Source organism: Rhipicephalus microplus, chromosome 10, assembly GCF_043290135.1.
Source record: "Rhipicephalus microplus isolate Deutch F79 chromosome 10, USDA_Rmic, whole genome shotgun sequence".
Classification (NCBI taxonomy): domain Eukaryota; kingdom Metazoa; phylum Arthropoda; class Arachnida; order Ixodida; family Ixodidae; genus Rhipicephalus; species Rhipicephalus microplus.
The window spans coordinates 91,932,241-91,956,864 of record NC_134709.1 but is presented as its reverse complement, the minus strand read 5'-3'; the positions used below and the strand labels follow the sequence as shown (position 1 = coordinate 91,956,864).

Genomic DNA, 24,624 nt, shown 5'->3' with positions numbered 1-24,624 from the left:
TGGCACTGTGGCCCGACGCTCGCTCAACCTTTCTAAAACCAAGGAGGTCACGCCCAGCGAGTATAACGTAAAACCCTTCCTTGTCGATTAGTGCTCAATGTACACGCCAATGGCTGCTAATGGGGATCGCAGCGTGCGCGTTAACTAAAAGCCGAATGCTCCTGTCTCTTATTCCCCCTTAGCAGCCGTTGGCATGTACATTGAGCAATATCTTTTATTGTTCAACAACGCACAGAAGAAATCTCTCCCCAGCACCACCTTGAAGGTCAAAATGTTAACTTGTTACAGACTACAACGGCTACGAGGGACGAACGGGATCCGCCATAAGGAGCTTCGCCCCTGAAAAAAAAAAAAACTTCCGTTGGGTGCTCGAGCTGCTTATTCAGACGCCGTGGAAGCCTCAGAGAGGGCATTGTTAACTTTTTCAATATTGCGCGCTTTCTGGTCGTTTGAAGCAAAGGCATGGGGAAACGTTTCGCTCAGCCACCGATTTCCGGAAGACACGCCGCGACAAGGCGGCGGATTCGCTTCGCTGATGTTTTCGGCCTCTCATCTTGTTACACTACAATTAAATGCCGTCTTTTGAGGCGGCATCGTCATCATCGGCCTAGTGTGACCATGGTGTCTGGTGACTTCGTCGGCGGGAGACTCGTCGGCCGCTAATTTGCGTCTGCCTTGTGTTTTCGTCGGGGCCATGTCAGTCTCGTGTCGCTCTAGTGTAAGCACGTCTTTAGCAAAGCGTTGTAAACACTTGCCTTTTTGAGCATCACGTTGCACTGTGAGCGCAGCGTGATGAACGCTATGGTCTTTAAAATTACTTATGTATGCCTTCTCTAGTGTAAAGACAAGAAAACAAAATATTGACGTGTTTTATAGTACCTCAGATATGCGCAATAATGGATTTTTATTGACGATCGCACAAGTATGAACGCTGAAACGTGAGTAATATTGGTGGGCGCTGCAGATGGGGTTGGTCCTTTGGGGTATTGTTTTCTGCCAATTAGAGTATCGATAGGGCGAAAAAACAAAAAAATGTGGACACAGCAAAATTTTTGCGTCGAAGTATCTCAAGAAAGACTATCGTCTTCAAAAGGAGCGAGAGGCATAAAGGAGGGAGAGGCATACTAAGATAGTGTCTTGTCAGCGCAGATCGCGGCATGAAAACAACGCGTCCGGGTGTACAGCAGTGAGGTCTGTATGAACTGCGAACTCAAGCAACGTTCACAGGGCTTGTATCATCGATTGTGCGAGGAAAGGAAGTCATTTGCAGTTGTCGCAGGGAGCCCGAGCAGGGAATATAAGCTCGCCATCACGCATCGTTTAGCAGCAGTGCAGCGCAGGTGCAGATTATGTGCTGCAATGTTTCTTCGTCACCCCATCTGCGGCACTCAGGCAATGAGCAGCGGCCCGCGGAATATACGCGCGCTGCAGGCGGCACGCGGCCGATCTGCAGCCAAAGCAGCAACTGCTGCTCGCATCTAGCCGGGAGGGTGTCCTGCAGAGATCGCAGAGATTTGCCGCTTACGACCCGTATGCCAGGGTGTACCGCTGGTAGCAGTTCCCACAGTCGTTGTCGAGAGCAGTGCGACAGTGTTACTGCTTTAATAACGGGGGTGTCAGTTTGGTGTGCTGCTGACGGATGAATCCACAGGCAGCTCGTTTTGCCGACTTGAGGCTCAGATGGCTATGCCAATTAACACCGCACTAACAACTGTATGCTTATTCATAGCGACAAAAGCATGCTGCAGACGCAGGAAGTTCCTTCGGCCACCAGAATATTTTGAATCAGTTAAAAAAAAGAGCGACTCAGGGCTGCGGCGGCTGCATTTCCGATGGAGGCGGAAATGTTGTAGGCCCGTGTGCTCAGATTTGGGTGCACGTTAAAGAACCCCAGGTGGTCAAATTTTTCGGAGCTTTCCACTACGGCGTCTCTCATAATCATATGGTGGTTTTGGGACGTTAAACCCCACATATCAATCAATTAAAAAAGAGCAAAGTTTCAGTGACTTCTCACAATCTCTGATCGCCTTTTCTCCTCTTTCGTCCCCATGAGCATGCTGAAAATTACAAAAGGGTGGGAGAGGGTTGCACAGGGCAAGGGAGCTATGCGACCGTCCGCCAGAGTGCTAAGGCCAGTAGACTACCGTGCCGAATAGTTTTTGAATACATGGCGCACTTGAGTTTGGGTGAGTGGCGTCATTTATCAAGAGAAAAGCGATATTTTCAGCTGAGAATAAGGTGTAATTGCAATTACTATGGCACCCGTTGGGTTGTATTGTTTGAGTAGCATGTTATCAGGAGCATCGACCTCCAATAGGTGGCATTTTCTGCTCATTTTGAAGACACTATTGCAAAGCCATCTTAAAAGCGAATTTCGGTAAAGCGTTACGTGATACATCCCTTATAATCAAATGGCGTCTGCTTCCAATAGCAGTATTGTCAGTCTTCTCACACTCTATAGGAAGGAGAAAGCGTACCACTGATGTTCTTTATAAACCTTTCTAAACGTGTGTGTTAGTTAATGTTGGGAGAGTTGCGCAAGCAAGTTGACATCAACCCACGTTCTCGTGGCGCTCCCAATCGGAAACACTTCAAATGTTAGGTGTTCACATTATTTCTATATCACCAGCTTGCTGATCAGTTGCCACGATCAGTGCGCTATCTTCTACAACCATATTGGCACCATTATTAGTCATTAGCACAACAGAGGAGAACGAAGCCAGCATTACGAGTGGTAGTTTCTGGCCTTTTTTGAGCAATACGACGTTGGACGTCTGCTCTTGCGTTGTGTTCTTTTGTGCGAATGTGGCCTTGCAAATCTCGTCGAGACGAAGCCTTGTCCTCTGTTCTTTTCACGTTGCGAGACAGGTGGAGGTGCTGGGTGCTGGTTATAATTGCAGAACACACGCACGTTTGGTTACGAAGTTCAGTGCTGAGCGATGACATCTTGCGAGAGGTATGACAGTCGTATATGTGGAGGAGCTCACTGAGGTTGCAGGCAGCTTGACCGTGCAGAAAGCGGATGACACTAAGGCAGCACGCCTATCCGTTGATGTTTCCCCAAGTTTACTACCCACACAGAAGCAAAGCCTTCAAAAAGTGAATAATGAGCTTCAGGACTGTTTTTCTTTGACGTTCAGAGTTCACCAAACGCATTTGATCACACCTCACATCATTACGAACAAAACGGTAAGACCTGTACGACAGAACCCATACCGAGTCACTCCGCGTGAACATGAGGCCATAAAAAGTCAGGCTCAAAAGATCCTTCAGGATGACATTATTCAGCCGTTGAAATGTCCCTGAACATCGCCGGTAGTATTGGTGAATAAAAAAAGACGGCATTTTACGTTTCTGCGTTGATTACCGGAAGCTCAATCAGGGGACAGAAAAGGATCGACGTTTACCCGCTAATTCCTATAGACAATTCTTTCGATCGACTACGCCGCGAACGTTAACTCTCGTCAATGGATTCGTGGAGTGGATATTGGCAAATGGAAGTTGATCGAGAAAAAACAGCATCCATGACACCCGATGGTCTTTATGAATTGAAAGTTCTCCCATTCGGCTTGCATGTGCTCAGCACCGACAACATTTCAGCCGCTCATGGACACAGTCCTATCAGGCCTGGAGTGGAACACGTGCCTGGTGTATTTGGACGATGCCGTTGTAGTTTCAGCGACATTTTACGAGCCCTTGAAACGACTACAGGCGGTGTTCCAAGCGGTACAAACGGGCGGCTAACGCTGAAGTCAGAAACATGTCACTTTGGCTTCGAAGAGCTTCCTGGGGCACCTTGTCAGCAGTGAGGGTGTACGACCTGACCCACACAAAATAACCGCTGTTGCGAATTTTCCAACGTCATAAGACAAAAAGGCCATCAGACAATTTTTAGGTCTTTGCGCCTATTACCAACGCTTCATTGAGAATTTTTCATGTATGCATCACCTTTGTTGACACCTGTCACAAGACGTTAGGTTCGTGTGGGATGAAGAGCAGGAATTAGTGTTCGACTAGCTGTAACAACGTCGTAAAGCCCAGCAGTTCTCGTACACTTTGGCGATGACGCTCCGACAATGCTTCAAATTGACGCCAGCAATGTCAGCTTATGAGCAGTACTCATGCAGTGGCAAGACGACGCTGAAAGAGTAATTGTTTGTGCAAGTAGGACTCTCTTCCATACAGAGGAGAAGTACTCCACAACTGAAAAAAGTGTGCCTTGCGGTGGTGTGGGTTGTTATAAAGTTTCGACCATATTTGTACAGCCGCCGATATAAAGTCATCGACGGCCATTACTTTCTTTGCTGGTTGACAAACTTAAAGGACTTGTCAGGACGATTGGCGCGCTGGAGCCTTACGCTTCAACAATCCGATATGGCTATAGATTATAAATCGAGGAAGGGACATATGAATGCCGATTGTCTTTCTCGCGCCCCATTAGAAGACGTAAAAGTCGAAGATGATGACGACGCATCATTTATCGATACGGTCAACACGTCTACAATCGCACAGCAGCAACGCGACGACCCCGAGTTGCAACCTATTATTGATTTCTTGGAAGGATGCACATCTGCTATGCCAAAACTCTTCGGAAGAGCGCTAGCATCGTTTTGCTTGCGCAACGAGGTCCTATATAAGGTGAACTTTTCTCGGAGTGGACACCTCTACTCACTTGTCGTCCCAACACAATTCAAGAGAGAAGTACTACAGGCAAGCGCCATGACGAAAAGAAATCCGGTCATTTAGGTTACACATAAACGCTACGCCGAGTGAGACAGGAGTATTACTGGTCGAGACTGACGGCTACCGTTCAACAGCACGTTCGGACTTACCTTGAGTGCCAACGTAGGAAAGTAACAAGCATCAAACCAGCAGGGCTTCTCCACCCAATTGATGTACCGGAAACTCCATTCGCTCAAGTCGGAATGGATTTTCTAAGTCCAGTTAGGACTGCAGCTGCTGGTCGCAAATTGATAACTGTCGCCACAGACTACCTCAACCACTACGCCGAAACAAAGGCACTGAAGCGGGGAATGACATGTGGAACAGTCCAGTATTATTGAGAATAAAGTCATGAGTCATCGCGCTCCACCTGTAGTAATAACTTACCGGGGAACAGCATTCACGGCCGAGCTGTTGCGCACAGTTTTAAGCCTAACTGAAACATCTCACCAGCGTACAACGGGGTACCATCCACAAATGAACGGCCTGATGAAACGGCTGAAACAAACACTTGCGAATATGCTTTGCTGGTGCGTCAATGTGGAACATAAAAACAAATGTGGTGAGTTACTGCCTTCTGTCACTTTCGCTTACAATACGGCACAGCAAGAGACAACACGCATGACACCATTTGATCTTCTCTATGACCGTGAAGTCACAAACATGCTCGACGCTATGTTGCCGCTTGAAAGCGATGGCGTTCAAACAAGTGCAGACTACATAACTCAGCTTCCTGAAGAAGCCCGACAACTTGCCCGCGTAGGTATTCGTCGCCACCAGGACTATGACACAAGGTGCTATAATCTTCGTAACATACCAGTCTCCTATGAGCCAGAAAAGATTGTTTGAATCTGGACCCAAGTTTGCCGTCGTGGCATCTCAGAGAAGCTGTTAGGATGATACTTCGGGCCCTATAAAGTCATGCGACGTCTCTGTGATGTCAACTATGAGGTTATTCCCGACAGTCCACATGGTTTAAGGCGTCCCGAACATGCACCAGAAGTTGTGCACATACTACGGATGAAGTCTTATTTTCCGGATAAACCCGTGGGCTGCCAGTCTCTACAAACTCTGCCGCCATGACGATAAAGCATGAGGACGATGATATCTTGAAAGAGAGGATAATGTCACGATTTTTAGACACCAGCACCACAAAAGAGAACAAAGCGAGCTTGGCGAGCGCTAATTTCTGGCGTTTTTCGAGGAATACAATGTTGGGCATCTGCTTTTGCGTTGTGTTCTTGTGTGCGAATACAGCCTTGCTATTCTTGTCGAAACGGAGCCTTGTGTCAAGCTCTTTCCACGTTGTGAAAATATTGTCATAGGTACAGCAAAAAACACTGCACCAATACCGATGTATATTCCCTTAGACTGCCAAACAATACAAGAACTAAAAACTTGAATACATGAGTGTCCATAACGCATTTGAAGAGCACGTGACGTCAGTTACTCTCCCACAGTGAGAAAGGCTCAACTCAAATGAACAAGGCAGAGGCTTACGACAGAAGCTTAGGTTCCCCCTATGGCCGCAATATTGCGCAGAACAGACGCTTCTTCTACCCCATCAGGTCAGAAAACACATAATGACCTCTACTATTCCCAAAACATGAGTGTCAGTTAATATAAGGGTAGACGACAGGCCAGAACCACAGCTTTGCAAAGGCAGTTCGGACATGTTTGGCACGTGTGCTACACTGACGCGTGCAAAATAGCTGAAGACAAATACACTGTCGTAGCCAGAAATCAATCCACTACAAAAATAGCAACCAAACTAACCTTCTCAGTTAGCACGGCAAAGACAGCAGCTGTAGCATTAGGCATACGAGATGCCGACTACAAGAACCAGGACGCCCTATAGTTGTGTCGGACTCGCAGTCAACATGCCGTTAATAGCTGAAAAGAGCTGTCTCATAACTGCTGAAATCTTTGGAACAGATTTTGAGCAATGGAATGCTGTCATTTGGTGTCAAGCGCACGCGAAGAAGAGCATAATGTGAGGGCTGATAGTATAGCTCATGGAATTAGTATCTGAGTGCCAATAGCGACTCTCCAGGGTGTCGCGTGGTGTAACTAGAGATACTTTAAGACACAAAGAAAAGAAAGGCAAACATTCAGCCCAATACGCCCCAAACTTGATGTCGGACAGGATTAGAGACTACCGCCGATTACAAACTAACACGTGCTGAATATAGTAATCCTCAACAATATCCAGCCAACGCAGTACCCAGGTACATGACCCTGGTATTGCGAGTGACCGTCTTTCACCTACATAACGTGGACGTGCACACTCAGGCCACCCGAAATTGAATTTCTCCCGAAAGAAAGAAGCTCATTTGAGAGGCATTGGGAGGTCTGGCTTGCGAACAACGATTGAGAGAACCTAGTTGCTATGCTCAATTAGGCCCAGTGAGCAGCTGCAAAGGCCTGTGGGGCCCTGAACTAGCGACACACCCATCTTCGCCATATTTACCTCGAGTACAATAAACATTCTGGTACTAGTCCAACACAAGCCTAGCCGTGCAGATACATAATGCACTCCACAGCATTGTCAGCAGTCTGCAGCTCTTACGTTCGTTTTTGCCTCAGCATGTATCAATCTCACATGTAGCAGTTCACCATATTTTTTTCACAAACGTGATAGGTCGGATGCCCTAACGCACGTTTTGAGGACACCCGAATGCGTGTGATTGCTCAAGTTACGCGGCAGCTAGATTGATTTGCCCTTCTTCGATATTATCGAGAATGGGAAAAGATTGCTCCCTTCTGTCTGTAAGATTGCCACGTTTTTATTTTACTTAGTGTTTTTTTACCCAGTGCACATAACGCTTATCTTCTATCCCTAGTGCTTGTATCGGTATCGTCAGATGCTCGCTTCAGAGCCTTCCATTCACAAACGCAGTTATACTTCCTTATCCGCAAGAGATACACATCGATTGTTGCGCATATGATATGACTTACTCAGTCGTAGTTCCTCTACCTATATATATATATATATATATATATATATATATATATATATATATATATATATATATATATATATATATATACATATATATATATATATATACATATATATATATATATATATATTAATATATATATATATATATATATATATATATATATATATTATGTGACGGGGAGGGGTCTAGGCTTATAGGATTAGCGTCCACCGAGAATCGGCAGCCGAACAAGATGTCGGAGTTGCCTCTCGCGCAAGCACTTAACGCACAGGCGTCTTCTTCATCATCGCAAAGTGCCACGCTTTCTCCTGTCGACGATACACCGTAACATCACTCCCCTGCGGCTGAAGCACCGTCACGGCGCTTAGTACGGCGGCGACAAACGAGGAGGGTGATACGGTTTGAGTCTTGAAACGTGTACAACGTCTGTCTGGAGTGAGGGGGTCGAAGTGGCATTGTTTAGGGGTGCGATCTCGTAGCTCACGTCACTAAGCTGTCCTAGCCCTTTGTAGGGGCCATGGTAGTGTGATAGTAGCTTCTCTGAAAAGCTGGCTTGGCGGTTTGGTGTCCAGAGAAGTACCAGAGACCCCGGCGAGAAGTGCACGCTTTGGTGGCGACTGTCATAGCGGTCTTTTCGGTGCGCTTGCGACAAGTGCGGCAGATCACGGGCAAGCTGACGGGCTACATGGGCTCGAGAAACGACATCGCCGGCACACTCAGTACACAAGGGGGCGGCCGAAGGAAAGAGCGTGTCAAATGGTAATGCTGGTTGTCGGCCAAATAGCAAATAAAACGGCGAATGTGTGTCGTGCCGTGAAGAATTGCACGCGAACGTGACAAAGGGGAGTGCTTTGTCCCTGTCATGGTGATCTGGCGAAACGTACATTGACAGCATCTGCGTCAGCGTTCGGTTCAGACGCTCGGTCAATTCATTTGTCTGTGGATGATAAGCGGTGGTAAGCTTGTGCTCAGTGGAGCTGGTGCGGAGAATGTCATCCACAACACGTCAAAGAAAGTACCTTCCTCGATCAGTAAGCAGCTACCTTGGAGCGCCGTGATGAAGAATGACTTCATACAAGAGAAAGTCAGCGACGTCAGTGGAACAGCTTGTCGGCAGTGCTTTAGTAATAGCAAAGCGTGTGGCGTAGTAGTGTGTGGCAACTGCAACCCATTTATTTCCGGAGGTGGACGTAGGAAATGGACCCGACAGGTCAAGGCCAACACGGAAGAATGGTTCCGTCGGTATGTCAATGGGCTGTAGGAGGCCAGACGGTAGCATAGTGGGGCGCTTGCGGTGTTGGCAGCGGTCGCAAGCAATGACGTAGCGAACAACAGAAAGATACAGTTCAGGCCAGAAAAAGCGACGTCGCATACGATCGTAGGTATGAGAGACGCCTAGGTGACCGGCTGTAGCTACGTCGTATAGTTGTTCGAGAACGCTGGAACGCGGGTGATAGGGAAGCACGAGTAGTAATTCCGGGCCATCAGCGTTGAAGCTGCGACGGTACAGAATGTTGTCGTGCAGCTCGAACAGGCGAACGCAAGGGTCTGTTGGAGCAGAGCTCAGACGCTCGATGATGGAGAGTAACGATGGGTCACGTCGTTGTTCGGTGGAGATATCACCCAAAGCGTGGATAGAGAGAACGCAAGAGTCAGAATCTAGGTCTGTGAAGTTGGGCGTTTCAACCAGATAACGTGACAAACAGTCTGCTCTGTGTGCAGGCATCTCGACTTGTAGTGGACCACAAACGAGTACTCTTGCAGACGGAGCACCCAGCGATCGAGACGTCGAGATGTGTCCTTAGTGATGACAGCCAGCAAAGAGCATGATGGTCCTTAACAACGGAAAAATTCGGCCATACAGGTAAGGCCTGAATTTCGCCATGGCCCACACCAAAGCTAGGCATTCACGCTCAGTGATGGAGAAATTCCGTTCGGCAGGTGAAAGACGACGACTGGCGTAAGCAATCACGTGGTCCTTCCCGTGCTGTCGTTGGCCAAGGACCGCTCCATTTCCATGGCTACTGGCATCGGTCCGAAGCTCTGTAGGTGATGCAGGGTCGAAATGGGCCAGCATTGGTGGCGTAGTCAGCAGATGGATAAGAGCCGAAAAGGCGCCCGCTTGCTCTATGCCCCATGCGAAGGGAACTTCCTTCTTTAAGAGATCAGTAAGTGGTCAAGCGATGTCGACGAAGTTGCGGACAAATCGACGAAAATAGGAACATAGCGCTACAAAACTTCAGACGTCCTTGGCTGAGCGTGGTTCAGTAAATTGTTGTACTGCTCGCACCTTTTCGGGCTCTGGTTGAACACAATCGGCACTGACAAGGTGGGCGAGCATGGTGATTTGGTGACGTCCGAAATGGCATTTTGCAGAATTGAGCTGGAGAGCAGCTAAATTCGTAACAATATATAACATAACGTATAATATATAATCGTAACAATATATATATATATATATATATATATATATATATATATATATATATATATATATCAACATAGTGTCTTCAGCGGATTCAGTGATAAATAGAAATTGGCTTGAGTGGATTAACGTAGGAGAACTTTTATTAATTTCTGTGTTTCGGCTGGAGTCGGCCTTTTATGAAGAAGGCCGGACCCTGACCGAAACGTAGAAATAAATAACATTTACATGAGATCCAACAGGCAATAATGCCAAGGATTTTATAGAGGAAATTAGACCCAATTGTAATGTAAATGTGAAGAAAAGCATAACTGTCCGTGAGCAAGAACTGTACCTGCGGCCTTCAAACAGAAAAACGAGCCCTTACGTATACTTTTCTTTCCATTATTCACTAACGATGGTCTCGTACTAGCAGACTTGGTGCCGTCAGGTTGTATACGAGAGACTATTGATGTGCTGCCAGCACGCAGTAGGCTCACGTGCTACATGACGCCAAATAGCTCATCAAGAGTATGCCACACCCACCCCCATGGCTACAGGTGGCGCTGAGTGACACTTTCACGTTTAAATTTACATAAACACAGTGAAGTGGTGAGGGGATAACCACCGTGGTAGCTCTCTAGTAGAGCACAGAATGCGTTATTCGGAAGTCGCAGGTTTTGTTCCTGCTCCCGGCAAGTTATCTTTTCAGCAACTTTTCTTTCTTCACAATTACATTGCGATTGGGTCTAATAACTTCCTCCATACATCGCTTAGCATTATTGTCAGTTGGATCTCATTATTATTGTGTCAAACCACGGAAATACGAGCCCTTAAGTATACACTTCTTTCACTTAGTAACTAACGAGAGTCTCGTACTGGCAGACTTGGGGTCGTCAGGTTGTATACGAGGGACGATTGGTCTGCTGCCAGCTCGCAATAGGTTCGCGTGCTAAGTGACGCCAAACAGGCTCATCAAGAGTGTGCCACGCTCGCCGCCATAGCTGCAGGTGCCGCTGACTGACACTCCCACAGGTAAATTCACATATAAACCCAATAAAGTGGCTGGGGGGATAACTGCCGTGGTAGAACAACGAACGCGTTATTTGAAGGTCACAGGTTCGGTTCCTGCTCACGGCAAGATATCGTTTCATCCACTTTTCTTTCTTCACATTTACATTACAGCAGGGTCGCAGGGTCTAATACGTTCCGCTATACTATTATTGGCTTTATCTTTATTGTCTGTTGTATCTCATTAATATTGTGTATAAGCACGGAAAAATGAGCCCTTAAATGTACACTTCTTCCCCTTATATATATATATATATATATATATATATATATATATATATATATATATCCATTTTTCTTTCCTCTTATTTACATTCCATTGGTTCTAAAACGAGCCCTTAGGTATACGCTTCTTTCCGTTATATATATATATATATATATATATATATATATATATATATATATATATATATATATATATATATATATATACAACATAACAGTCACAGCGTTTGACTTTCACCTTCTTCATCTGTATATATTCTTCATCACGAAAAGCGTCTTCTTCGTTCTAAGTGCTGATCAGGCGATTCGGCCTAATAAACGCCGTCGCGACCCTAACATTGCTACTGTCTTACAGAGTGGTGGAGGCTGCCTTGATCCCCAAGTCTTCTCTGACGCCACCATCCCCTGGAGCTTCGTTCGGGTCGCCACTTGCATACCCCGTCCCCTGTCATAGCTCAAAAACCGCTGCCCGGAATATCCAGCATCCCTAGCCAACAAAGTATTTTTTTGTTGATATGTGGAGTTTAACGTCTCAAAACCACCATATGATTGTGAGAGACGCCGTACGGGGGGACTCCGGAAATTTCGACCACCTGGGATTGTTTAACATGCACCCAAATCTCAGCACACGGACCCACAACATTTCCGCCTCCAACAGAAATGCAGCCACCGCAGCCGGGATTCGATCTCGCGACCTTCGGGTCAGCAGCTGACTACCTTAGCCACTAGACCACCGCGGCGGGGCCAAACAACAAAGTATTCCTGCGTGCATCTTCAATGCCCAGCAGCGCGACCCACCTATCTTCTCTGGCCTTCCACGCGACGGCGTCGTGGTACGGCTGAAAGAATACGACATGACCAGTGTTCATAAGCAATGGGATGAGCCTCAAAAGCATCGTCACGTTGCCTTCTATATGTTCGATGTCGCGAAAAGGTGGTTTTAACCACGAGAGCAGCTTCCCGGATGGGCCTACTTTTGCTAAACAAGTGCGTAGGAATTTTGGGAAACCGAACATCTATTACGAAGTGTCGAAACGAAAGCTCGATGGGCGTGCCCAACATCCCGGGGAAACACATACTTCGTACAATGAAGGCGTCCTTGACTTTTGCCACCGCGTGAAATCGGTGATGACAGAAGCTGATCGTGTTCGCCACATAACCAAAGAGATAGGCCACGTCGCATTTAACGCTCTTGCTGTTAAAGACCCCACCACCGTTGAGGACGTCATCACCGCAAGTCAACATTTTGATAATCTCCAAGCCATTCGATTGCACCCAGACTAACCAGACGCCAGTGGCAGCCAGCCTTTCTTGTATGCGCATTTGCGCAGGCTGATTCGCACTCTGATTCGCGAGAAACTTGAAGCGCAAGGGTTGTCATGTGTACCCGCCCCTCGGCCTCACTCTGCATCAGCTGGTCTGCACGACATCATCAAAGAGGAGCTCTCACTCATGGCTTGCGCTTTTCCATCCAACACTACGACGCCACCAACGCTGCCCATGACGTATGTGCAGGTCGCTTACATGCTGCCTGCCTTAGTTCAGCACGCACATCCTTTTCCTGCGCAGTCCAACCTAGCAACATTTGCACCCCACTCGCCTGTCCCAGCGCCAGTACCAGCGCCTGTGACAGCTCCAGCACTCTACGTCCCTGGTGCTCGCCTCGCCCAGTATGTTACTATCGTTGCGTTCGGGGCCATATTTCACGATCTTGCCGCAAACGCCCAAAGGTTGAACGCCGTGGCTACGATGTTTACGAAATAAATTCAGTGCCATCCCTGAGCCAGTACCAGCGCCACCCTATGACAGGTTCCTTCTCTCCGACTTCTTCACTCGCCACACCTCGCCCCTACTATACCGGACGCCGCCGGTCCCCTTCACCTCTGCGACGCTCAACATCTCCTCTGAGACCGGCTGCATCTACTTCTGACTACCACTCGAAAAACTAGCTGGTGCAGTTTTTGGGGAGAAAGCTGGATCGCTCGAACAAACACCAAGACCTCCAGAGGGCCCAGCCAATTCGTTAATGGTGTATGCTGAAGGGGTACCAGTTCAAGCATTGGCGGACATGGGGTCTGCTATTTTTATTATTCACGTGGATTTGTGTTCTCGTGTACGTAAGGTTACCACACCTCATACTGGCACTGTGTTACGTAGCGCAAATGACTCGCAGATACGGCCATCAGCACAGCGCACCGTTAGAGTTTTGATTGATGGGATCCGGTTCCATATTTAGTTTGCCGGGGTGGCTTCTTGTGCTTTTATGCCTATTTTAAGATGTGACTTTCTTTCTGATGCTGCTGCTTCTATCTCTTGTCGACAACGACTCTCACATATGCGAGAGACGGATGATATCTCCCCGAAATTATCACACAACCGGCTATAAACAGCCAAAGACTTTTTTGTCCTAGTCACTCCTTCATCCCGTTGTCTATCCAGAGGAAATGCACTTTCATCGAGTCTTGTCCGCTTTCCCAACGATACCGTCTTTCTCGCTGTACTAATTATCACCAATAAGCCGATACTGCTTACCAAGGGCACTTTTGTAGTTTCCTGCGTGTATACACAACCTATCTTTGTAGTGGCTTGGCATACCAATCCGGTGGAATCACGTTCAATACCAACAGATGCTCCACCTACTACGGCTCTCGTAAATTAAATCAGCACGGATATCACACCCCCGCTAGCAGATAAACTACTGGTGTTGTTGTACAAGCATAAATATTTTTTAGATGTACATTCCACTGCTCTAAGCCAGACTTCTGTGGTGGCTCATCGCATACATAGCAACAGAACTTTTGTTGTCCGTCGTCGACCGTACCGTGTCTCTTCCAATGAACGCGAGATTATCGACAAGTACGTTCCTGATATGCTCAGTCAAAATAGCATCCGCCCCTCCTCAAGCCCTTGGTCGTCACCTGTCGTTCTCTTGCGAAAAAAAGATGGCTCGGTGCGATTCTGCGTTGACTACCGCGCATCGATGATAGTAACAAAAAAAGACGTATACCTCTTGCCTCGCATTGATGATGCCTTAGATTCCTTACAAGGAGCGGAATATTTTTCGTGTCTTGACCTGCGCTCTGGTTATTAGGAAATTTTAATGGTCAAAGATGACAAGAAAAGAACTGCCTTTGCCACACCCGACAGACTTTACAAATTTAACGTCATGCCTTTCGGCCTCTGCAATGCTCCAGCAACGTTAGAACGAATGATAGACACTGTATTGCGGGGCCTCAAGTGTAAAACATGCTACCTTGACGACATCGTCATATTTTCTTTAACAGTCGAACAGCACTTGCAGCGCCTAGATAAAGTACTGACGCGTCTCGCAGGTGCTGGTCTTCAGCTCAACACCAAACAGTGCCACTTTGCAAGCAAAGTAATAACGTACTTGGAAATCTCGTCAGCTAAGATGGAATCTGGCCTGATCCCGACAAGATTACCGCCGTTCTTTACTTCCTGGTGCTTCAACACGCCAAAGAGCTCTGACGCTTTCTTGGCCTTGCGTCGTACTTCCGGCACTCTATACGCGACTTCGCCACTATTGCTGCGCCACTTCACCAACTCCTTTCTTCGGCAACGTCATATGTACGGTTGGACAAATTTCAAATGGCCTTTGACACCTTGGAACGTGCCCTCACGTCTGAGCCAGTGCTTTGTCATTTTGATAATGCTGCACCCAATCTCCTCTATACTGATGCCAGCGGACACCAACTCGGCGCTGTACTTTTGCAACGAACAGAGCGTTAGGGCGAACGTGTGATCGCATACGCTAGTCACACCCTCACAGCAGCAGAGAAAAATTACACCATCACCGAGCAGGAGTGCCTCGCTGTTGTCTGGGCCATCCAGAAGTTTCGACCATATCTTCACGGACGCCACGTTACCGTCGTCACTGACCACAACGCCTTGTGCTGATTGTCAACGTTGAAGAATTCGTATGGACGTCTCGGTCGCTGGATACTTTGTCTCCAAGAATATGAATTTGACATTACCTACAAATCCGGCAAAAAGCACAACGCAACTGATGCCCTTAGCCGCTGTCCTTTACCATCCTCATCAGGCACTCCTGGCCTGTCGCCAAGGGTGAGTGAACCCATCAAAGTTCTCCGTCTGTTCATTCACTCGCCATGGTCGACTTTCTTTCTTCCTTCAGCAAAGAGACGTTTGCATCCCACCAATGCAGCGACACTTAGTGTCGCTCTATAATGGAGCGTCTTTGAGGCTCCTCCGGTCCTCCCAACGCCCGCGCCCATCGACAGCTGCGGATATTCAAGACTGAAAACTCAACATCTTTTACTGCTTTGTCTTCCACCCCGAAGGACAGCCCTGGGTTCGTGTCGCTCCTCGTTCCCTAAGGGCCCAGACTTTGGAGGCATTTTACTATGACCCCAAGGCTGGTCATCTCGGTTTTTTAAAAAAAACTATGAACGCATCACAGTCGTTTTGCTTGGTCTGGGCTTTCCACCTGCGTAACGCAATATGTTGCGTCGATGTCGCTCTGTCAACGCCGTAAGCGACCCACTTCCTTCCCGGCCAGTCCCCTGCAACCTCTCCCGTGTCCTGACGCGCCCTTCTATGTCATCGGCATTGACCTCTACGAACCGCTACCAATATCAGTTAGCGGCAACTGCTGGATTGTCACAGCAGCTGAGCGCTTGACAAGGTACACCGAAACAGGTGCACTTTCTTCAGGATCGGCAGAGCACATTGCCACATTTTTTCTTGAGCCAATCTTTCTGAGACATGGCGCGCCATGAATCCTATTGAGCGACTGTGGCAAAGCGTTTCGAAACTACTCGAACGCGTCGTCCACGCATTTAATACAATTCATAAGATGACTTTAAGCGACCAAACCCAGACTAAGAGCTTCACAGAGCGCTTCTATCGTACTTTGACCGATATGATATCTATGCATATCAACGCCGGCCACACCAACTGGGTTACCATTCTGCCATTCGTGACTTTTGCGTACAATACCGCTACGCGGCGCACCAAGGGCTACTCTCCATTCTTTCTCGTCTATGGCCATGAACCGACATCTCCGCTTGATATCTCCTTTTTTGACATCTCTGTGAACTCGTCATCGTCATCAAGTGACCACTTAATCTCTCGCATGGCTGATTGTCGCTGACGCGCCCGCCTCAATACAGAGGCAAGCCAACAAGAGCGGAAGACTCACTACGATGGCGTCTACCGTGCAGTTCACTGTAATACTGGCGACGAAGTGATGTTGTAGGCCCAACGCGGGCTCCCGGCCTGTGTGATAAGTTTCACTAACGTTTCATCGGCCCCTACGCTATAGTCGAGCAGACGTCTCCTGTTAACTATCGAGTAACCCCTGTTGTCATGCCTTCCGACGGCCGTTCTCGTGGTACGGAGGTTGTTCTCGTGTCGCGCTTAAAACCATTCGTGCGAAGTGAACCACCATCATAAACCGCGGCCATGTTGGCTGCTTCCGCGCGGGTGGGAAATTAGTGTAAACACAATATTCACAGCGTTTGACCTTCATCTTCTTCATCTGTATATACTCATCATCACGAAAAGCGTCTTCTACGTTCGAAGCGTTAATCTGGCAATTCGACCTAATAAACGTCGTTGCGACCCCAACGCTGCTACTGTCTTAAAACATATATATATATATATATATATATATATATATATATATATATATATATATATATATATATATATATATATATATATATATATATATATATATATATATATATATATATATATATATATATATATATATATATAGAACGAGAGAGAGAAAAAGAGAGATTAAGTTTCTCTGGACCCAGTGTTTTTTTTCTCCTGAGATGAACATAACGGACGAACGTGCCAAACCTTTTTATTCCTACATTTCACCTGGGGTCCGACCTTCGTCTGGGAATACAAGGTATAATGTAATTGCACTATATATACGTGGTAGAACAGGGGGTCCCCAGCAACTGTGTAAATATATCGTATACAAGTTGCATAACTTACGAGGTACAAATATACAAATTACATACATTTACAAACATACATTACATACAGTTACAAAAACAAATATACAAGTTGTCAACATTCGTTCGATGTGATTGCGGCATGAACATGTGACAAGACTTGTGCGGAAGTTATACTTTGCAAAAAAATATCTTCTTTATCTGTTGGGGCGTGTGTATTAAAGAAAAAAATAACTAAATCAATGGTTACATCGAGAGAGATACAAAAAATCAACAACTGCAATGCCTCCTAAAACTTAACAATAACAGGTTTGGGGCAACCATAAACAACGTTGAAAGAGTACAATGAAGGTGTGCAACCAGATGCGCAAAAATGGGCCAACTTGATTATACCAAAACAATGAGTGTGGGAAACAAGATGTATCAAAGCGGGATAACATGAGTATATAAACAACGAACAAAAAGTCATAGTGTGAAACAAGAACAAGAAGTTAACATGTGTATATCAACAATAAACAGAAAGTAAAAGGAGTAAAACTGGTGACTGCATTGAGGACCTTCTACAACGAAGCGTATGCGTCATAACGGCTAATAAAAGAAGATAAAAAGTAAATGTGCGCGACCACGAACTACGCCACGGTCACTGAATTAAAATACCGCATTTGATAGAGCAAGCTCGCGTGGCTTTTACGTTAGTAAGAAAGTCAGTTCACCAGCACTTTTGTTAATGACAGATGATACGGCCTTGAATTTGTAAATGAGGAATAGTTCGCACACCTCCTTTTTGTGGTGAGTTTTAAAATCAGATTTTAATACCGTGGGCGCTAGCTTCTCAAGTGAGTGTCCTGGCATGCTGACATGTTTAGATAGAGGCAGGCTGAGAAACGTGGTAAATTGCGCCTTCAAGTTGTTGAATCGTAATCTAAAAGGTGTTTATGTCTGTCCTATGTAATAAATATTACAAGTTAGGCATTAAAGTCGATAGATGAATTGCTGGTGTCACAGTCAGTTTCCTTTATATTTGAGTGTTTAATTGGAAGCTGGTCTCCTAACTGATACTGTAGTTGTCATCTGGTTGCACACTTTGCAACGTGGCTTGCGGCAAGGACGGCAACCAGAATGAACAGAAGGGTTTGTTGCCTCACACGACGTCAGCATGCCACACAAGTTTTATGAACGAAGGTATGCTACGCATGGTACTCATGGAAGATGCTCTTCAGACGATAATCTTGCATGAAGATCTTGTGAGGTTTCTTGAAGTTGCAGCTGACGTTTGGTATCGATGCAGAGTGCGGTGAAACCAAGTTAGTAAATTGATGCCGCGGAGCTCGTTTGCTCGAATTAAGGAGCTCTTGTTGGTCTGCTTTAGTCGTCTGTCTATTAGCGTCGTGAACTATTTCAGCCGAGTGTTTCTCTCCAGCTATTTCATTATGCATATTGTCACAGTTATAACGAAAGACACTATCAGAGGAGCAAAACTTTTTAAATCACATTGCTTGACTGTGTGGATACTTGTTTTGTTATGTTTGATCTGGCTGCTTTCAAAATGTGAATTTTGATGTTTGTCTGCGGGTTTTTGTTAAGCTTTGTCGTTAGTTTGTTGTCAGACAAGCACACCAAGTCGTCCAGAAAGTTTATGTTGGAATGCAAGTAGGCTGGTGGGAAAGAAAATGATGGATGGGCGTCATAAAGTCTGTAATGAAGAACGAAATCTCAGCCTCTCTGTGATGGAATATGAGGAATATGTCATCCATGAAGCGCTTGCAGTATAATGGCCTTCGTGCACACGAGTCAATAACTTGTTTTCTAGTTGACGCAAAAATATGTTTGAACAATTCGGCCCTATTTTGTGCTCACCGAGGTACCGTTAGCCTGTGTGTACTGTGTGCCATTAACTTAGAAGTTGTTAAGTTGTAGGATTATTTCGAGATTGGCGCCAAGAGTCGGGCTATCAACAGGTTTATCGCTGATTAATCAAATGCCCTTATAACCGATCGAATGCCATCCTTATGGGCATTTTTCATGCAGAAGGCAGTCACGTCTAATTTACCGAGCATTGAGTTTTCAGGTACGTTAAGGTCTGCAATGCCCGGTAAAAATTATTAGTATCTTCAAGATACGATGAAAAAGGGAAAGGAATGCTTCTAATGAGACCATCAACATAGCCAGTGAGTAGTTACGTCACGGTGCCAATGGCCGACAACATGGGACGACCAGCATACTACAATTTTTTACAATACTACAATGTAGACAAATACATCTTATAACAGCGCAATAAAGACGTCTGTGGAGAAACTTCCTCACTTTGGGGACAAATTTTTTTTCGCAACACTACTAAGGCGCGTCCAAAACACCCGAAAGGTAAACGGTAATTAAAAACAAAATATATTCTTGCAGGTGGAAAATGTGAGCAGCGTGTCTGGAATTCCCACGTCGGAAATACTCACCTATGCGATGAAGGATACCGTGACATCTGTGGTGGTTGGAACAAGATGATTTACCACCACAACTGTTAATGTGAACCTCAATGTCAGATGCTCTGCTACAAGTATTCCTATTTGACGCTATACATATCGGCGCAAGACACACATGGGCGTGCACAGATAGAAACAACTGATCAAAAGTAATAAATTGAAGGAACTGACGTCCTGCGCTGGGTCATAGTTTTGCCGGGTTAGAGATGCAGCACGTAACGACTTAAAATATGTGCTCATAAAGCCCACAACAAAATAAGGAAGAGGCACCAGTGCCCTTCTTTATTCTTCCGTTGCGCATGTTGTAAAATATACATACTTTGTTACTTCCAGTAGTGAATACAGTAACATTATACAGGAGGTTTCCATACTCTTTTGTTGTGAAAACTTTTGTGGTATACTGAATGCTTGCAATCCTACCGGCATTTTATAAATCACAGTGTCATTCTGGGACAGAGAAGTAAAAACAGCTCTAGTTTGCCAATTGGACTTTAGTAATGCATGTTGCTGTGCGAGTCCATCGTACTCGATTAAACAAGGCGCTGCGCTAAAAGAAAACTGATAATGCAGTCAACGCTGAAGGGCTCCGACTCGCAACTGAATTTTATTGAAAAGAAAAACGCATAATTAAACTATATAAGAACTGCAAACTCAGCAACGTTCGCGCCAGAAACTTGCTTTCTTTATCATTCAACCTTACGGAGCTGTCACTGACGTAAATATATTTTTTTCTCTGTGTGATAAACTACTTTCTCCGCAAGTTCACGTGCCGAATGGCCTTAACGAGACGCCTCAAGATTTTTCTTGTTGCCAGCAAAGCTCGCATGGTTTGCCTTGGTCTTGCGCCGTAGTCAAAAGGCAGATCAGATGTTTATTCATTTCTTATCATAGGCTTGTGTTCTTTTCGTCGCTCATTTATTAACCAGCCTGTTAAGCCAATATACGTTCCCGCATATCACAAGAATTTCATATACCACCCCCGTCGAACGCTCGACGAAATGAGTGGCGTGGCTTTTAGCGCAATCTTGCGAGCTCCTATTTGCAGAGGCGAAGCAGGGACATAGTGAAGCCAGTGTGTGTAGTTTTGTATAACTATGCGTTTTAGATGCGAATAACCTCTTTCACCAGCCTCTGTAACTCTGTCCCTCCATACATCTTTACGATTGCGCCGCGACGTGTTCTCCTCGCCACCGGGGATGGAGCGCTGCCATGTAAGTCATGGCGCAGCCGTGCGTTGATGTCACGCTCCTTTTGCATTGCGCGCGACCATCGCTCTCTCCTTCACCTGCCGTGCGCTAGCCACAGCGCCACAACTGCAGCCTCGTCCATTTGTCAGCAAAACCTACCACTACATCTACTCGCTGCGCTACCACCGCCGTCACTCGCGAATCTTCCAGCGCTCACCGCAGTACCCCCGTTAGCGCCACTCAACCCGTGACATCATCCGTGTGCAACGTTGCTGCTTTGCATCCCATTATGGTTCCCTTTCGGAAGATGGGGTGGATTTTCTTTGCAATAAAATCAAGTCGCAAATATTCGCCCGACCTCGTTCACTTCCTTTTTCGTGTTTTGCTTTCGCAGCTCTTTTTTTAAGGAACACTGATATCAAATTTACTCGTCAACATTTCTTAATCCACGAGTAGTGATCGGTTTTGTAGTAACAATTCGAGATCGAAAACACAAGTGAAGGGCGAACAGCTATTAATTTAGTGTATAGATGTCAGGCGTATCTTGCACGATTTAAAACGGCCAGCAAGCCAGTCATTGCTTGCGCTGGCAGCACTTCCTTGGGGTTGCCTCCAGATTGTACCCCACCTAATCACTTCTCCATAGGAAAAAGCGACGTAAGGCTCAGCTACTCCTCTAACAGTTTGTCTGCAAGGCGCACAAGTTCAGTCGTGTCTTGTGGCTAGCACTGCAACTATCCCCGTAAAACGTGTCTGCTAGTGTTGGTTACGTCAGTCTGGGGCTTAGAATCGCTGTGATTTGTCACATCGTGAATCACTTTTTGGTGATCAACTCTTTCCAGGAACGCGTTTCTTGAATAGAGGCCTTTAACAGCAGCAACGAGGAAGTGACCGCAGACGGATGCATAGGCCATGCTCGCTCGTGTGTCGTTGCGGAGTTTTGACGTGTACAGTATTTCTTTTGTATTGTTTGTCAACTTTGTATTGTTATCAACTCACGCTTCTGACTCATTCGTTGAACCACAGCCGGCGTCCGCTGGCGCTCCAAATAGGACGGCATTTATATTATCTGCGCTTTCGTGGTGCAGTTTGGGGGCCGATACTTCGGCCCTTGTAATTAGCCCGGCGATCGCCTCCCTAATCAACGGGACCTGTGACAGTACCACGGACAAACAGGGAAAGCTAAACATGTCTGCGATAGAAGCATGTAAGAGACGGTTATATTATTGGGGGCAGAAAAGTGGCGATAAAGGACAGAAATTGTGGTAAAAAACGTCATTCTGCCTCAAAAAGCATAAATGTGGGACACAAGTTTATATTTGCCTTGTTATAATAACATCCCGTTAAACGAAGAGGATAAGGCCATAGGCCATCAAAAAAAGAAATACCTTTTTTGTTTTTTGTTTGCGAGCCTGACGACACACATATCTCACCACCTCTTTATAAAGGGGATGCTCATAGCACTCATTTATCTACTCACGAGAAGAGACCACGTGTCTGACGGTTCGTTGTAACGATGCTGACGCTTGTACATTCGCATACAGAAGAGTTGACTGAATAACACATTTTGACTAAAGATTCAATGTCAGCGCTCCTTTAATTCATCAGTTTGATTTGTCAGCTCTAGTATACTCACGCGCTGAAGAAAGAAAACCAAATGGCATAAGTCGCAACTCAGAGTGGACCTTATTCTTCTCTCTTTGCTTTCCTCTCCTTTCCCGTTGTGGTGAGAAAAGTTTAGTAGGCGAGGAAACAACCAGTTAAGGGAGACTCTCAACTGACCATATTGTCACGGGGTTGTGACGTGGCCGAAGACAGGAGACTTTATGTTGGTATTCAACTGTTTATTTGGGCGAAGCTGTGCCCGGTAAACGGAAAGTTAGATTGCAGTAGCAGCCTTGCACAGATAGCAGTGAACGGAGCGTCGGCTGTCGATCAACTACTGACAAGCGGCGAAGCACGTCAGCATTTATACTCTTGCCGTCGAATGTTCCAGCGTTATTGCTGGCGGTGGCGTAGGTTCCAGAATAATCTGTACAGTTCGCAGAGTAGGCGTGATCTTATCGAAATGATCTACTACAGTCTGGAAGCTTATCGATAACTGCAGGCGCGGTTTGCGCTGAGAATTCTGTAGTGTTTTGGGACGATAACAAAACTTTGGAAATGGAACGTGGCATTACCCCCCTCTGAAGAAGACATCGTCCCGGTGCTTAAACTAAATTTGAAGGTACAACAATAATGCAAAAACGTACAATGAATAAATTACGATACAAAATTAATAATACAAAAACACTGTTTCAGTTTGTCAACGCGCATGAAATGGCTTGAGGCGCGCAACATGGACGACTTCAGGTCGCGATCGGCGTCGTTTAGTTTGTGATGCCGTCGTGGACAACCTCGTAGTCAAGTGGGACGAGACGTCGAACCACCCTGTACGTTCCGAAGTACCGTCGCAGAAGCTTTTTACTTAGTCCACGTCGGCGTATCGGCGTCCACACCCAAACACGTTCACCGGGCTGGTATTCCACAAAGCGTCGTCGAAGATTGTAACGGCGGCTGTCGGTCGTCTGCTGATTCGTGATACGGAGACGCGCGAGTTGTCGGGCTTCTTCGGCGCGTTGAAGGTACTCACTCACATCGAGGTTTTCTTCGTCGGTGACGTTGGGTAACATGGAATCGAGCGTCATTGCCGGGCTCCTTCCGTAGACCGATTTGTAAGAAAATATCTGCGTCGTTTCCTGCACCGCCGTGTTGTATGCGAAGGTCATGTACGGAAGAATGGCGTCCCACGTCTTGTGTTCGACATCGACGTACATTGCCAGCATGTAGGCGATCGCCTTGTTAAGCCGCTCGGTGAGGCCGTTGGTCTGTGGGTGGTACGCTGTCGTCCGGCGGTGGTTTGTCTGGCTGTATGCCAAGATCGCTTAGCTAAGTCGGCAGTAAATGCGGTTCTTCTGTCGGTGATAAGGACCTCCGGGGTGCCGTGACGTAGGACGATATTTTCGACGAAGAACTTAGCTACCTCAGATGCACTGCCTTTGAGAAGGGCTACTGTCTCGGCGTAGTTGGTAAGGTAGTCGGTAGCTACCACGATCCATTTGTTTCCAAAAGCCGACGTCGGGAACGGCCCCAGTAGGTCCATACCAATCTGCTGGAAAGGTCGGCGAGGTGGTTCAATTGGCTGCAGAAGTCCCGCTGGCCTTGTCGGTGGTGTCTTACGTCACTAACAGTCCCGGCATGTCCTCACATAACAAGTGACGTCGGTGGTAAGACGTGGCCAGTAGTACCTTCCTTGTATCCCCGCGAGCGTGCGAGAAACACCGAGGTGCCCTGCCGTCGGATCATCGTGCAGGGCCTGCAGGAGTCCTGGTTGCAGAGCTGAAGGCACCACAAGAAGGTACTTAGCTCGAAGCGGTGAAATGTTTTTCTTTTGTAGAAGACTGTTTCACAGAAAGAACGACGCAAGTGCGCGCTTGAATACCTTCGGAACTTCTGCGATCCTGCCTTCGTGGTATTCTATTAGGGCCCTAAGTTCCAGGTCGGCCCGCTGTCGTTCAGCGAAGTCGTCGGTAGTTATCTTTCCTAAGAAGCAGTCGTCATCCGGGTGGTCGGGTGGTGGTT

The 24,624-nt window shown here is 46.5% G+C and overlaps 1 protein-coding gene across 3 annotated transcripts in view; it reads left to right on the top strand.

Annotated features, from left to right (window-relative positions):
- Positions 1–19,986, top strand: part of LOC119187746 (uncharacterized) — a 73,104-nt gene extending 53,118 nt beyond the window's left edge. For all 3 annotated transcript variants that reach the window (XM_075874818.1, XM_075874820.1, XM_075874819.1), the window contains one exon: positions 19,740–19,986. In XM_075874818.1, the coding sequence (XP_075730933.1) occupies positions 19,740–19,858 (119 nt within the window). In that variant the 3' untranslated portion in view covers positions 19,859–19,986. The remainder of the gene's footprint in view (positions 1–19,739) is intronic.
- The last annotated feature ends 4,638 nt before the right edge of the window (positions 19,987–24,624 follow it).